The sequence below is a fragment of the mitochondrial genome of Artemia franciscana (assembly GCF_032884065.1).
Source record: "Artemia franciscana clone pMA-1 & pMA-3 mitochondrion, complete genome".
Classification (NCBI taxonomy): domain Eukaryota; kingdom Metazoa; phylum Arthropoda; class Branchiopoda; order Anostraca; family Artemiidae; genus Artemia; species Artemia franciscana.
Window position 1 is genome coordinate 1 of NC_001620.1, and position 14,468 is coordinate 14,468.

Here is a 14,468-nt window from a genome sequence, read left to right on the forward strand (position 1 = left end):
TAAAGAGTAAGCTAAATTAAGCTACTGGGCTCATACCCCAATGATAGAGTAATCTCTCTTTAAATGATTAAGTGATTATGCCTATTTTTTTCCTATATTCTTATAGTGTCCTCCCACTCTTGGTTAGGTTTGTGGCTTAGTATAGAAATAAATTCTTTAAGCTTTATCCCTATCATAATCGAAGAAAGAAAAGAAAATAGATTAAAATATTTTTTAATTCAGTCAGTAGCCTCAGTCATCTTTTTAGCGAGTATTCTGAATCAATCCTTTTCATTCTTAATTCCTTTTGCCCTATTAATTAAGATTGGTGCGGCCCCGTTCCATATATGATTAGTAAGTATTTCTAAATCTATATCATGAAAGGTTTTATCCCTTTTAATAACTTTTCAGAAAATTGGGCCTCTTCTTGGACTGGCTATACTACAATTCACAAATTCTTTTTTCATTTTTATTAGAGCATTTATTGGTGGATTAGGTGGGATTAACCAATCCAACCTTCGGCTGATTATAGCGTTTTCTTCCGTTAGACATCTATCTTGACTAATAGTCAATATAAGTAGATTTTTCTTGATATTAGTTTATTATGTGACTTACTTGGCTATTCTATATTTTGCTGTAATTTTATTACAGCAAAGGGGTATGTACTCCCTCGCCCAAATGAATAGTAATGCTAGATTAATTTATAAAGCTTCGATTTCATTTAATCTTCTCTCTTTAGCCGGATTACCCCCATTCCTGGGATTTTTTATTAAATGAATATCTCTGGAAATAAATATTTTATCCCCCCTTCTTGTGTTAGCCCTTGTTGTGTCTTCATGTTTCTCAGTCTATTTTTATTTTAGGATTGCTATGAGATCTCTTTTATTTCCCTCAGAGGTAAAGTCTAAGAAAATAGAGATCCCGGGTATTCTATCAATAGGGTTTAATATTTTTCTTCCTCTATTCTTTTTGTAAAGCTTTAAGTTAATTAAACTACCAGCCTTCAAAGCTGGAAATAAGATGTTCTTAAGCTTTAATAATTTACTTTAATATAGATGGGGGTATTATCTACATAATTACAGTATCAACGTAATCCTTTTTATCAGGCACCCCATCTCTTCTTATTATATATGAAATGTAAATTTCTCTTTAAGAATCAAAATCTTACGTGCACAGAACACTTATATACACATCACCCTGCTTACAATAAAATAATTTTTAGTTAATTAGGCCCGGGTTAGAAACAACTCAAGATTTGCAATCTTGTATTTTTTTTAAACTACTGAGCCGTAAATTAATCATAGTAAAGGGAATAATCCTTAACTAAATTTACAATTTAGCACCTATAATCGGCCACTTTACTTATGCAACGTTGATTTTATTCTACGAATCACAAGGATATTGGAACTTTATACTTTATTTTTGGGGCTTGAGCAGGTATAGTTGGGACTTCTTTAAGAATGCTCATTCGAGCAGAGTTGGGTCAACCAGGTTCCCTGATTGGCGATGAACAAGTATATAATGTTATTGTGACAGCTCATGCATTTATTATAATTTTTTTCATGGTTATACCAATCTTGATTGGGGGATTTGGTAACTGGCTAGTACCCATTATATTGGGGGCTCCGGATATAGCATTTCCCCGGTTAAATAATTTAAGATTTTGAATACTTCCACCATCCTTGACTCTTCTCTTGGCCAGATCTATAGTTGAGAGAGGTGCAGGAACTGGATGAACAGTTTATCCCCCTCTATCCTCAGCCATTGCCCATGCCGGACCTTCTGTAGATTTAGCTATTTTCTCGCTTCATTTAGCTGGAGTTTCCTCTATCTTAGGGGCTGTAAATTTTATTACTACTATCATTAATATACGACCCCAGTCAATATCTATTGACCGTATACCTCTCTTCGTCTGAGCAGTAGGAATCACCGCCGTTCTTCTCCTTTTATCACTTCCAGTCCTAGCGGGGGCTATTACTATACTGTTAACTGATCGTAACTTAAATACTTCTTTCTTCGACCCCGCAGGTGGTGGGGATCCCATCCTTTATCAACATTTATTTTGATTTTTTGGCCATCCTGAAGTGTATATTTTAATTTTACCTGGATTCGGGATAGTGTCCCACATTATTAGCCAAGAAAGAGGTAAGAAGGAAGCATTTGGTACATTAGGTATGATTTATGCTATACTTGCAATTGGTATTCTTGGTTTTGTTGTCTGGGCTCATCATATATTTACTGTGGGAATGGACGTGGACACTCGAGCTTATTTTACTGCTGCAACTATGATTATTGCAATTCCTACGGGGATTAAGATTTTTAGATGAATCGGAACTTTACACGGGACACGACTTACTATAACTCCATCTATGTTGTGGGCCCTAGGATTTGTATTTTTGTTTACTGTGGGAGGGCTTACAGGAGTTGTCCTGTCGAACTCTAGAATTGATATTGTTCTCCATGATACTTATTATGTAGTTGCCCATTTCCACTATGTTTTATCAATGGGTGCTGTCTTTGCTATCATAGCAGGATTTGTACATTGATTTCCTCTAATGACCGGATTAAGAATGAATCAGTTTCTTCTTAAGGTACATTTCTTTATTATATTTTTAGGAGTAAACTTAACTTTTTTCCCTCAACATTTCTTAGGTCTCGCTGGAATACCACGTCGTTACGCAGATTATCCAGATACATATGCTTCATGAAATGTAATTTCTTCATTAGGGAGAGTTATATCTATAATTGCTACATTAATATTTATTTTTTGTATTTGAGAGGCCATGATCGCTAAACGAATTAATATTTTTTCACTTAATTTAAGATCAAGTGTGGAATGAAATCATCCCCATCCGCCTGCCGATCACTCCTATGAAGAAATTACTATAATCTCTACATTTTAAAGTGGCAGAAACATATATGCATTGGATTTAAACTCCAAAGATGGTACCCCCTTTAAAAGTGTCTCAATGATTCCAACTAGGTTTACAAAATGGGAATTCACCTCTCATAGAACAACTTATTTTTTTCCATGACCATGCTTTACTAGTGGTAATCTTAATTACTTCTCTTGTAGGCTTTTTCTTAGCTGCATTGTTTTCTAATAAATTTCTCCATCGTTATCTACTTGATGGCCAGGCAATCGAGACGGTTTGAACCGTTATTCCTGCTATTATTTTAGTAGCTATCGCCCTTCCTTCTATTCGTCTTCTCTATTTAATTGATGAAATTCATAACCCTGCCTTGACTATTAAAGTAACGGGGCATCAGTGATACTGATCCTATGAATACTCTGATTTGAACGATATTCAATTTGATTCATACATAATCCCTTCAAATGAACTTTCTACCGGTATATATCGTTTACTTGATGTAGACAATCGTAGACAGTGCCCTATAATCAAGGCTATCCGTCTGATGATTACTTCAGATGCGGTTCTACACTCATGAGCTGTGCCATCTCTAGGTATTAAGATGGATGCAGACCCAGGCCGGCTTAATCAGTCCAGACTTCTAGTGAATATACCCGGAGTATTTTATGGACAATGTTCCGAAATTTGTGGATCTGGACATAGTTTTATACCTATTGTGATTGAAGCTGTTGGAGAGAGAGACTTTCTAAAGTGACTTGAGTTACAAATTTCATAGGGTGGCTGAAAGTCAAGCGGTAGCCTCTTAAGCTCTCTTATGGTAATTACCCCCTGTGGTACAGAGACTTAGTTTATTAATAAATATAAGGTTGTCAACTTTAAGAAGCCGATGGCAGTCTCTTATTCCTCAAATGATACCACTTCCTTGAATTATGGTTTTCCTTGTCTCTATAGCTTTACTATGAGCTATTATAACTATGGTATTTTTCCTTTATCAACCCCGTTCGGTTTCTTCTGCTAAAGGCTTCTCTGATCGAACTGTTTACTTAAATTGAAAATGATAGCGAGCCTTTTTTCAGTATTTGATCCGACTTCCTCTTTTTTATCCAACTGATTAAGAATACTAATCCCACTTTTGTTTATAGTAATATCTTTCTGATTGATTCCTTCGCGACCTCAATTTTTGGCTAAGAGAGTTTTAATGGGATTAAATCGGGAGATATCCCTCCTTATAGGCCCAGCAAGATTTGGTGCCAATATCCTAGTTATTGCCCTTTTCTTATTTATTTTATTTAATAATTTTATCGGTTTATTCCCTTATATTTTTACCGCTACTAGACATTTAGCAGTTACCTTAAGACTAGCAGTTCCTCTGTGAATCTCTTTTATTCTATATACTTGGATTAAGGAGACAACGAATGCTTTAGCCCATCTTGTACCTTTAGGAACACCGGCACCTTTAATACCTTTCATGGTATTAATGGAAATCATTAGAAATATGATTCGGCCTATTACACTCTCTGTCCGTCTTGCGGCTAATATAATTGCCGGCCATCTCCTATTGACTCTTTTAGGGGCTCAAGGTACCCTGGAAAATTTATATGTTACTTCAATTGTAGTATTTTCACAGATTATCCTATTAATGTTGGAATTCTCTGTAGCTATTATTCAATCTTATGTTTTTATGACTCTAATGACTCTCTATGCAAGAGAATAATGAATCAATTAAATCACCCGTATCATTTGGTTAATATTAGACCTTGACCCCTAGCTACCGGAATAGGAGCTTTTGCGATGACTTCTGGACTTGTCAAATGGTTTCATTCATTTGATAGAATGCTATTTTTTACAGGGATTAATAACAATCATATTTGTTTCGATCAATGATGACGAGACGTGTCACGAGAAGCTACTTTTCAAGGAATACATTCAACGAAGGTCGGATTTGGGTTGCGATGGGGAATAATCCTATTTATTATCTCTGAAGTTTTCTTTTTTGTCTCTTTCTTTTGGGGATTTTTTCACAGAAGTTTGTCGCCAAATATTGAAGTTGGGGCGTTATGACCCCCGTCGGAGGTGGAAAGCTTTTTAAGTGCCCTGCTTAATACAAGTATTCTGCTGGCTTCAGGAGTTACGGTAACTTGAGCCCACCATGCCTTAATAGAAAATAATTTTGATCAATGCCTTCAGGGGCTTCTATTTACTGTATTGCTGGGGTTATATTTTTCATTTCTTCAAGGGTTGGAGTACATAGAAGCCTCGTTTACTATTGCGGATAGAATCTATGGGTCTACATTCTTTTTAGCGACAGGTTTTCATGGTTTGCATGTACTTATTGGTACTATTTTTCTTATAATTTGTATCTTACGTCACGCTAAGTGCTACTTTTCCCAACATCATTTCGGGTTTGAAGCTGCAGCTTGATATTGACATTTTGTTGATGTTGTCTGATTGTTTCTCTATCTTTCTATCTACTGATGAGGTGAATAGGATCTTTCTAGTATAAATATTATACTTGAGTTCCAATCGAGAGATCCTGTTAGGGAAAGATAATTATTTTAATTTGATTAAGAATTTTTATGCTTGTTTTTATTATATTAACCCTCGGGATGTTTGTGAATAAGAAAGTCTCTCTGGACCGCGAGAAGAGTTCACCATTTGAATGCGGGTTCGATCCTTTGAATTCCTCTCGTACCCCCTTTTCAATTCGGTTCTTTGTTATTACTCTAATTTTTCTTATTTTTGATGTAGAGATTTATTTACTCCTACCTATAGTATATTTGAATATGTCTTCACCGACAACCTACCTGATTATCTTCTTTACTTTCATCCTTGTTGCAGGGGTATTTTATGAGTGAAGGGAAGGTGCCCTAAGATGAATTAAATAATCATTAACTTTATCAAAGACACTTTATTCAGGAGAATAGTTTAAATAGAACATTGGGTTTGCATCCTAAAAGAGGGATGTTCCTTCTCTCAGAGTGAGAATTGATGTTATCAAATCCAGTTTCGACCTGAATTTAGGCCTTTCGGCCCCCACTCTTTAGCAGAAGCTAATTGATAGCGCTTCATTGTTAATGAAGAAGGAGGGATGACCCCTGTTAAGAGGCAGAAAGAAGGATGAGAGCTGCTAACTCTTCAACCGGGTAGTTAAATTCTACTCACTGTCTCTATTTATATAGTATATTTAATACAATGCATTTTCAATGCATAAATGGATAAAATATCCTTTAAATATTTCCAGGAATCATCCACCCCAACATCTTCAGTGTTGTACTCTTATTAAGCTATAGAAATATATAAATAGTGTGAATAATAAAGAAGATAGGATAAGTACCTTATATGGAGAGGAGGTTAGGAACGAAAATAAAGATGACCCCCGTAAGCTATTATGATGGATTAATGACGGCCCCGCTTCTTCTACCCAACCACAATCACCCTCATGATAGAGGAGTTCACCCATAAGTAAAGGTATGAAGCTTGTTCGCCCTGTAATGAATGGTAAAAATATTATTCTACTTACATAGTGTCTTAGGCTTAAACTAAATGATTTGACAAAGTAAGGTAAAATCACCCCTACTGTAATAAGGGAGAGGAGGAGGAATCTTTTCAATGGACCTAAGATGATTCTTACGTCCCCCCCAGAAAACATCAATAAAAAGATATACCCCCCTATAACAGCCCCTCAATAAAGAACAAAAAGAGGAGTTAGATACTCCCCCTCTTCGTCCCTGTATTGACAGCTTAAATTATAATTATAGGAACACAAACATACTATCGCAATCCGTGAAGAGTAAGTTCTTGTTAGAAGACATGAAACTAATATAAGTACACTAGGAAATAATATACACAGACTCTCTGAAGATTCAATAATTAGGTCTTTTGAAAAGAAACCCGATAAATATGGGAACCCTATTAATCTAAGAGAGCAAACTAAGATAATATAACTAGTGTAAGGGAGTATCCTGGATACCCCTCCTATACGACGATTATCTTGTACCCCTAGCGAATGAATTACGACCCCCGAACATATAAAAAGAAGAGCCTTAAAAAGTGCATGGGCAAAAAGATGAAAATAACAAAATAGAGTGAGCCCTAAGCCTAGAGAAAATATTATTACTCCTAGCTGGCTTAATGTAGATAACGCAATTACTCGTTTTAGATCGTTTTCTCCGAACGCAGCCAGGCCTGAAAAAAAGGAAGTTAAGGCCCCCATGACAACGAGTAAAAAACACCCTCTCTCTTCAAATGAGGGAGACAAACGAATTATCAAATAAATCCCGGCTGTCACTAGTGTGGATGAATGGACTAGGGATGAGACAGGGGTAGGAGCCGCCATGGCTGCTGGTAACCATGCAGAAAAAGGTAGTTGAGCTCTTTTGGTAAAAGAAGATAAGATGAACAAAAGCATGATTGATAAAGAGAAGTATCTTAAGAATATATAGTCCCAGCTCTTAGAGTAAAATATTAGCCCCAATGACCATAAAATTAATACATCACCTACTCGATTTCTTAAAATAGTAATTATTCCTCTAGAGGAAGAATTATAATTTTTGTAAAATATAATTAATAGATATGAAGTGATACCTAGCCCATCTCAACCTAATATTAATCTTAATCCATCCGAAGATATAATCAACAGAACCATAGATGAGATGAATCCTAATATTATATATATAAAACGATTAACAAAAGTTTCACCTATTATATAATAAGAGGAATAAATTATAACTTGAGAAGAGTTAAGAGAACTAAGAAGATGAATGATAGTCTTAGCCAATCAAAGCACACTTGATAATCCAAATGCAAAAAGGATATTTTTAATAAGTAGATTTCATCTGATAGGAATAATAAAAATGAGCAACAAACACTTATTACTCCGGTAAACAGTAAGATGTAACCTGATACAAATATAACAATACTGTCAGAGATGACTCTCCTTTAGTTCCACAAACTAATATTCTCTTTAAACTATAACAGTAAACGAAAATTAAAGTCAGTAACGGAATCAGATGAGCTCTTCCGATTATATATTCCTTTAAGTTGTATTCTAATCAGCTTAAAGATATACAATCTCTCCCCGTGACTTGTACTGGAGTATAGATAAATACAATAGCAAGATGAAAGAAAACATAAGATTCCAGATAAGCCTACTACTATTCAGTCTAGACTAAATGCACCGATAAAAAAATATATTTCGGAAAAAAAGTTAAGTGAGGGGGGTAATCCTATATTGAGAAAGCTAAGACTGAGTCATCAAAAACATAAATATGGAAAAAGAGAGATTATTCTACGGGTAAGAAGGAATCTGCGACTTCAGATGCGGGCATAAAATAGATAGCTTAAGTAGAATAATCCAGAGGAACAGATCCCGTGAGATACCATTATTAAAATTGATCTTATGTTGGTGTAAGTACAAGATATAAGTATACCTAGAATGACGAATGATATGTGAGCGACGGAGGAATAAGCAATTAAGGATTTGACATCAGATTGGCGTAGACAGATCAAGCAGCTGAAAATCCCGCCTATTAAGCAGACCCCTATTAATGTTGTTTCTCTATAAATATTTAGTACTTGTACTAAATAGAGGCCGTAACCCCCTAGCTTGAGGAGAATAGCGGCTAATACTATAGAGCCAGTTACTGGAGCCTCTACGTGAGCCTTAGGTAATCAAATGTGTGCAAAATAAACTGGGAGTTTCACTAGAAAAGAAAGGATGGCTAGCAAGAAGATTATCTTGTCTATGAAATTACCCCAAAATTGTAAGAAGGACGACGAATAAATACTCGTGTGAGCAATGATGATAAAGAGTAGAGGTAAAGAGGATAGAAGAGTATAGAATAAGAAATAATAGGAAGCAGGTAGACGCTCTGGCTGGTAACCTCACCCGAGGATTAAAATAATTGTTGGAATTAGAGAGCACTCAAAGAAGACGTAGAATAAGATGAATGACTGCGTAGTAAACGTGAGTCACAGGAGGACAAATAAGCTTACAAGAATAGTTCTATAGCTTAATGGTCAATTGGCTTTAATCTGATAACTATTAAAAAGAAAATACCTGAAGTTCAATGTTAGAAGAGTAATTCCCCACTCTAGATGGAATTCTGATATTAACTTGTATATTAATATTAAGTATATTAAACTTGAGGGTAAAGAACCACATTATTCATTTAGGAATTGTACTTGATCTGATCCTGACGAACGTACTAAAGATACCAATACTGAGAATCCTAGAGCTCCTTCACAAACTGTGACTCTAAGAAAGATGAATGCGTTAATCATTCTCATATAGTTTGAATATACCAATAATCTGAACAATAAAAGAATGAGAAATTCTAATCTCAATAGAGTTACTAGGAGATGTTTGTTTCTTGAAGAGAAAATTAATAACCCTAAAGAAAGTGATAGGTAAATTATTATGATTGACTGAGTAATTAAAAAATAATATCGGTCTTGTAAACCGAATTTAGAGGAATCTCTCGGTCTTCAAAAGAGTTATTAACATCTTTAACTTCCAAAGTTAATATTTTTATTAAACTACCTTTTGACATCCTAGGATCTATCGTTGTTATTTCCATATTTATACTTCTAATAAATCATCCTCTTGCTTTTACACTCTCGTTGTTCGTTCAAACTTTATTGATTTGTGTTATGCTTAAAAATGTTTCTCTGTGAATTTCACTAATTCTCTTTTTGATCTTTCTAGGGGGGATTCTCGTAATGTTTATTTATGTGTCTTCGCTAAGAGCTAACGAGAAATTTGCTGTAGATTTAACGTCATTTATATGAGTGGTACCTACAATTGTCTTGTCTTTCTTAGTTTTAAATAAGAATTTCATGTTTATGAGCCCTTCCTCGGGCTACCTTTATCCCACCGATTTCGTGATCATCAATTTTAATGTTAATAGACTTACCATATTGGCCTACTCGTTTATAGTGGTGTATTTGTTTTTAGCACTCCTGCTGGTCATTGATTTTTTAAACAGTAATAAAAAACCTTTACGGTCAATGATCTAGTGATTCCGTAATATTAGGAAATAAAATGTTATCTTTACCTGAACAGCAACCTACCCTTAAAATCATTAATTCTGCCTTGGTGGATCTACCTGTGCCGGCCAACATTTCTATTTGATGAAACTTTGGGTCTCTCCTGGGCCTATGTCTTCTTATTCAAATTGTTATTGGACTTTTTTTAGCGATGCATTACACGGCTTGAGTAGAGTTAGCTTTCTCTAGAGTGGCCAATATTTGCCGAGATGTCAACTACGGTTGACTGCTCCGGACTGTCCACGCCAATGGTGCCTCTTTTTTCTTTATTTGTATTTATTTTCATATTGGCCGAGGGATGTATTATGGTTCTTTTCATTATTTCGAGACATGAATGACTGGAATTGCTCTTTTGTTTCTTGTGATGGCCGCTGCTTTTTTAGGGTATGTTCTCCCGTGGGGTCAAATGTCCTTCTGGGGAGCGACTGTAATTACAAACTTAGTATCTGCCGTACCTTATATTGGTAACGATGTAGTACAATGGTTATGAGGGGGGTTTGCTGTTGATAATCCCACTCTGACACGATTTTTCACTTTTCATTTCTTGATCCCCTTTCTGGTGGCCGGTCTTACAATAATTCATCTTTTATTCCTTCATCAAAGAGGTTCAAATAACCCCCTTGGAATTAACGCTAACTTAGACAAATTACCGTTCCACCCTTATTTTACCATTAAGGATACCGTGGGGTTTATAGTCCTTATCTTTTTTCTTGTGACTCTCTCCTTAACTAGACCCTATCTTCTAGGGGACCCAGATAATTTCATTCCTGCTAACCCATTGGTTACCCCAGCCCATATCCAACCGGAATGATATTTTCTGTTTGCATACGCTATTTTGCGGTCTATTCCTAATAAGCTAGGAGGGGTAATCGCCCTTGTCTCTTCTATTCTTATTCTTGTGTCCCTTCCCTTTACATTTAAGCCTAAGTTTCGAGGTCTTGAGTTTTATTCTGTAGCCCAGCCTTTGTTTTGATCCTGAGTGTCAGTCTTTTTACTTCTAACATGAATTGGGGCACGACCTGTAGAAGACCCCTATAATTTTCTGGGACAGATTCTTACATGTGCTTACTTCTCATATTTTGTGTTTACTCCAATTGTTATTAATTTGAATGACAAAATTGTCTAATTAGACCCCTTGGCCGATTAAAGCATCTGTTTTGAAAGCAGAATAAGGTTGATTATACAACCAGGGATCTTTATTTTTAACCCCCTTGAGAAAGGCTTCAGTAGAAACACAGGAATATTAAAGATGTAGGTAAAAGACTTTTCCAGCATAAATGTATTAGGTTATCATAACGATAGCGGGGATAGGAGCCGCGTCTCCATAGATAGGAGTACACCACTAAACAAAATATGAGGAAGCTTATAGACCCGAATACTACACTAAATAGTAGAGATATGAAAAGAATGCTAGCGTATTCTGATAATATAATTAGAGCGAAACCGACTCCTATGTATTCTGTATTGAATCCCGACACTAACTCGGATTCACCCTCAGCTAGATCGAAGGGTGTTCGATTAGTCTCTGCCAGGATTGTGGTAAATCAGCACAATCCTAGAGGAAGACATAGGTATAGAGGTCACCCTACGTAAGAGGATTTCACTAGGTACCCTTCTAGATCGAGCTTTTTAAATAACATTAAAGGAGAAAGGATAATAATAATCAAAGATACCTCATAGGAGATGGTCTGTGCCCCTGCGCGAATTCTTCCTAGCAAAGAATACTTAGAGTTAGAGGACCAGCCTGCAACCATAATTCTGTATACTCTCACTCTCATTGCACAGATAACTAATAGGAATGATAAATTGAATTTTGCACCGTAAGAGATGAATGGGACTAGAGTCCATAAGAAAAAGGAAAGGAATAAACTGAACACAGGAGCAACGAGGTACGGTATGAAATTGGAGACAAGAGGAAGTGAGACTTCCTTACAAAATAATTTTACCCCATCAGAAAAAGGTTGTAGGATCCCAAGAAAGCCGACTTTATTTGGCCCCTTACGCAACTGAATGTAACCCAAAATCTTTCGTTCTAATAGTGTTAAAAAAGCAACTGAAACTAAAACCATAACTACTTGTAAAAAAATAAAATAGATCATTTAAGCTAGTGCTATCAACTAAGGTCTCCTTATAAATAGATCCTAAATCTAACGCATTTGTCTGCCAAGCTGACATAAAATCTCAAGAGGTCCTTTCGTACTATCATGAGTGGATTTGCCTTGGGGGTAGAAACTAACCTGGCTTACGCCGGTCTGAACTCAGATCACGTAGGGGTTTAACAGTCGAACAGACTGCCTCTCTAGGCTGCTGCACCGAGTAGGGTCCCTGAACCAACATCGAGGTCGCAAACTCTTTTGTCGATTTGAACTCTCAAAAAAGAATTACGCTGTTATCCCTAAGGTAACTTGGTCTTTGTTCATCTAAGGATCAATGGTCATTTATTGATGTGTTTATGTTGTAAGTGTTTATTCTGTTCTTACCGTCGCCCCAACCGAACATTGCTTTACTCTGTCTAATTACCTACCGCAAGACAAAAGAATTAAATGTAAAGATCTATAGGGTCTTATCGCCCTCCAAGTACATTTAAGCTTTTTCACTTAAAGATTAACTTCAATTTAATCGAAGAGACAGACCATCTCTCGTCAAACCATTCATTCCAGCCTCAAATCAAAAGGCTAATGATTATGCTAACCTTCGCATGGTCAGTATACCACGGCCCTTTAATTCATCAGTGGGCAGGCTCGACCTCCCAAATTAAGAGCGATGTCTTTGTTAAACAGGCGGAAATGAGTTTTGCCGAATTCTTTGGGATTTTGTGAGGAACATTGTGTTAAGTGCATTTATAGTTCTACTAATTCTATCATTGTGATTGCTAAATTTATGTAATTAGCATCGGCCAGTCTTAATTAATTATTTTGAAATTATCATTTTACTAACAATGGTTATTAAACCGAGGCAACTTTTAAGCCTAGTCATGTTTTTCTTGATAATTATAATATAATTTTTTCTAGAGCTCGTCCCCTAGAAAATCTTCCTTGCGGAGTACCCTAAAGGAGTATTCTGCCAACCAGATATAAAAGTACGAAATATTTTCGCAACGATATTAGTCTTGAAGAGATTTATGAAACAATCATCTTTAACCAATATAGATCACCTTGTTTCGGGATTCAGCAATGAAGATTAAAATTTAATAAACCCTGATACAAAAGGTACAAACAATAACTTCTTTGTAATTAGTGGACTTTCCTTTTCAGTACTTAGACCTTGAATAAATTCGATTCTTTTACTAATGTAATATTGTTTTAAATAAATTTGTAAATAAAGATTTAGAGAGCACTCTCAAGAGTATCTTTTTAGTGTAAGCAAAATGTTTATTCAAACTCCCTCCCTCTTTCAAGATACACCTTCCGGTATACCTACTTTGTTACGACTTATCTCTTCGGACAAGAGAGCGACGGGCGTATGTGTACATTTCTCAGAGCCTCCTTCAGGTTGATAGACCTTACTTCTAAATCCACCTTCTTCTCCATGATAAAATGAAAGTTCCGTTTAAGTTCTTATTGTAACCCACCCTCTCCCGGACATAAGCTACACCTTGATCTGATTTATTAGCCTAAGCAATTAAGAGCAGTTATTTATTTAATCCCCTAAACGACGGTATATAAGCTGTTTTACAAGAACGGGTCGGTTGTCTCGTGGATTGTCGTTTATGGGGCAGGTTCCTCTAGTAAGTTTAGAAACCGCCAAATTCTTTAGGTTTAAATAATACTACCCAGGTTAATTAGAAATGAACTAATAGGGTATCTAATCCTAGTTGTTTGGCCATCTAAAGAGTGCTTTATTCAAACAAATGGAGAATAAATGCAAATTTCACCCTTATTGATCTAAAATAACTTGTCCCAAAGCTCCTCTGTTCACCTAAAATATTTGCTCTAGGGCCTTGTATGACCGCGGATGCTGGCACAAAGTGGTCCCCCTATCTTTTCGTTCGCTATACCTAAGAAGTAGGCAATAATGTCAATCACTGCACTTCTAACCTATAATGATATCTTGCATATGACTCGTAGAAAGAGTAAATAAACTAGCTAGAATCAAACTTTTACTGCTGGATGCTGGGATAAGAACGACTGGATAAAATATGAAAATGATATTGTGGCGGAAAGTAATAGTAACGGACAAAGAAGTAAGATGATAGTTATTTACTGATTTGAGTGTGTTTAAGAATGAAGCTTATGACTGCGAATAATGGGAGATCAGATGTATAAGGTAATTCAAAGCAGTCTCCCCGGCGAGCGACCGAAACCCATTATCTAGCCGCCATGAAGAGTGAAATATCTCCTCGATAACCTTATTTAAATGTGGAAAAATACTCTAGACGTTGCTGCAGATATCTGAAGTAAGAGATAAATAGTGTGGATAACTAATACATCAGGTATATTGTATGATTTGAAGTGACTACTTGTTTGGTTGTTGAATCTTATCTGTCTAGATAATTACATCATTACGATAAAATAAGTAAAAATGGATATGAATGATGAAGTTAACAGAATTGGAATTGTATTGAATACG

General features: G+C 35.9%; 13 protein-coding genes across 13 annotated transcripts, besides 25 other annotated features; 9 read left to right on the forward strand and 4 right to left on the reverse strand. All coding sequences in view use genetic code 5, as the record gives it.

Annotated features, from left to right (window-relative positions):
* Window positions 1-63, forward strand: a tRNA (tRNA-Met).
* Window positions 64-954, forward strand: ND2 (NADH dehydrogenase subunit 2). The gene has a single exon. The coding sequence runs from the start codon at window positions 64-66 to the stop codon at window positions 952-954; it is 891 nt and encodes a 296-aa protein (NP_007108.1).
* Window positions 953-1,015, forward strand: a tRNA (tRNA-Trp).
* A 17-nt stretch (window positions 1,016-1,032) lies between these two features.
* Window positions 1,033-1,095, reverse strand: a tRNA (tRNA-Ile).
* An 8-nt stretch (window positions 1,096-1,103) lies between these two features.
* Window positions 1,104-1,169, reverse strand: a tRNA (tRNA-Gln).
* A 38-nt stretch (window positions 1,170-1,207) lies between these two features.
* Window positions 1,208-1,268, reverse strand: a tRNA (tRNA-Cys).
* A 12-nt stretch (window positions 1,269-1,280) lies between these two features.
* Window positions 1,281-1,342, reverse strand: a tRNA (tRNA-Tyr).
* A 1-nt stretch (window position 1,343) lies between these two features.
* COX1 (cytochrome c oxidase subunit I) lies at window positions 1,344-2,877 on the forward strand. The gene has a single exon. A coding segment is annotated over exon 1 (1,534 nt).
* Window positions 2,878-2,940, forward strand: a tRNA (tRNA-Leu).
* On the forward strand, window positions 2,941-3,622 carry COX2 (cytochrome c oxidase subunit II). Its single transcript has one exon. A coding segment is annotated over exon 1 (682 nt).
* Window positions 3,623-3,686, forward strand: a tRNA (tRNA-Lys).
* Window positions 3,687-3,689: 3 nt separating this feature from the next.
* Window positions 3,690-3,751, forward strand: a tRNA (tRNA-Asp).
* On the forward strand, window positions 3,752-3,913 carry ATP8 (ATP synthase F0 subunit 8). Its single transcript has one exon. The coding sequence runs from the start codon at window positions 3,752-3,754 to the stop codon at window positions 3,911-3,913; it is 162 nt and encodes a 53-aa protein (NP_007111.1).
* ATP6 (ATP synthase F0 subunit 6) lies at window positions 3,907-4,566 on the forward strand. The gene has a single exon. It carries the CDS (start codon window positions 3,907-3,909, stop codon window positions 4,564-4,566), a length of 660 nt encoding a protein of 219 aa, NP_007112.1.
* COX3 (cytochrome c oxidase subunit III) lies at window positions 4,566-5,339 on the forward strand. The gene has a single exon. It carries the CDS (start codon window positions 4,566-4,568, stop codon window positions 5,337-5,339), a length of 774 nt encoding a protein of 257 aa, NP_007113.1.
* Window position 5,340: 1 nt separating this feature from the next.
* Window positions 5,341-5,401, forward strand: a tRNA (tRNA-Gly).
* Window positions 5,402-5,737, forward strand: ND3 (NADH dehydrogenase subunit 3). Its single transcript has one exon. The coding sequence runs from the start codon at window positions 5,402-5,404 to the stop codon at window positions 5,735-5,737; it is 336 nt and encodes a 111-aa protein (NP_007114.1).
* Window positions 5,738-5,766: 29 nt separating this feature from the next.
* Window positions 5,767-5,828, forward strand: a tRNA (tRNA-Ala).
* Window positions 5,829-5,892, forward strand: a tRNA (tRNA-Arg).
* Window positions 5,893-5,955, forward strand: a tRNA (tRNA-Asn).
* Window positions 5,956-6,020, forward strand: a tRNA (tRNA-Ser).
* Window position 6,021: 1 nt separating this feature from the next.
* Window positions 6,022-6,087, forward strand: a tRNA (tRNA-Glu).
* Window positions 6,085-6,146, forward strand: a tRNA (tRNA-Phe).
* Window positions 6,135-7,761, reverse strand: ND5 (NADH dehydrogenase subunit 5). The gene has a single exon. A coding segment is annotated over exon 1 (1,627 nt).
* Window positions 7,762-7,767: 6 nt separating this feature from the next.
* Window positions 7,768-7,831, reverse strand: a tRNA (tRNA-His).
* ND4 (NADH dehydrogenase subunit 4) lies at window positions 7,832-8,981 on the reverse strand. Its single transcript has one exon. A coding segment is annotated over exon 1 (1,150 nt).
* A 33-nt stretch (window positions 8,982-9,014) lies between these two features.
* Window positions 9,015-9,272, reverse strand: ND4L (NADH dehydrogenase subunit 4L). Its single transcript has one exon. The coding sequence runs from the start codon at window positions 9,270-9,272 to the stop codon at window positions 9,015-9,017; it is 258 nt and encodes an 85-aa protein (NP_007117.1).
* A 4-nt stretch (window positions 9,273-9,276) lies between these two features.
* Window positions 9,277-9,338, forward strand: a tRNA (tRNA-Thr).
* Window positions 9,339-9,399, reverse strand: a tRNA (tRNA-Pro).
* A 2-nt stretch (window positions 9,400-9,401) lies between these two features.
* On the forward strand, window positions 9,402-9,869 carry ND6 (NADH dehydrogenase subunit 6). Its single transcript has one exon. It carries the CDS (start codon window positions 9,402-9,404, stop codon window positions 9,867-9,869), a length of 468 nt encoding a protein of 155 aa, NP_007118.1.
* A 10-nt stretch (window positions 9,870-9,879) lies between these two features.
* On the forward strand, window positions 9,880-11,025 carry CYTB (cytochrome b). The gene has a single exon. The coding sequence runs from the start codon at window positions 9,880-9,882 to the stop codon at window positions 11,023-11,025; it is 1,146 nt and encodes a 381-aa protein (NP_007119.1).
* Window positions 11,026-11,028: 3 nt separating this feature from the next.
* Window positions 11,029-11,095, forward strand: a tRNA (tRNA-Ser).
* Window positions 11,096-11,101: 6 nt separating this feature from the next.
* Window positions 11,102-11,998, reverse strand: ND1 (NADH dehydrogenase subunit 1). The gene has a single exon. The coding sequence runs from the start codon at window positions 11,996-11,998 to the stop codon at window positions 11,102-11,104; it is 897 nt and encodes a 298-aa protein (NP_007120.1).
* Window positions 11,999-12,010: 12 nt separating this feature from the next.
* Window positions 12,011-12,072, reverse strand: a tRNA (tRNA-Leu).
* Window positions 12,073-13,225, reverse strand: an rRNA (16S ribosomal RNA).
* Window positions 13,226-13,288, reverse strand: a tRNA (tRNA-Val).
* Window positions 13,289-14,000, reverse strand: an rRNA (12S ribosomal RNA).
* Window positions 14,001-14,468: part of a D loop that runs on past the window's edge.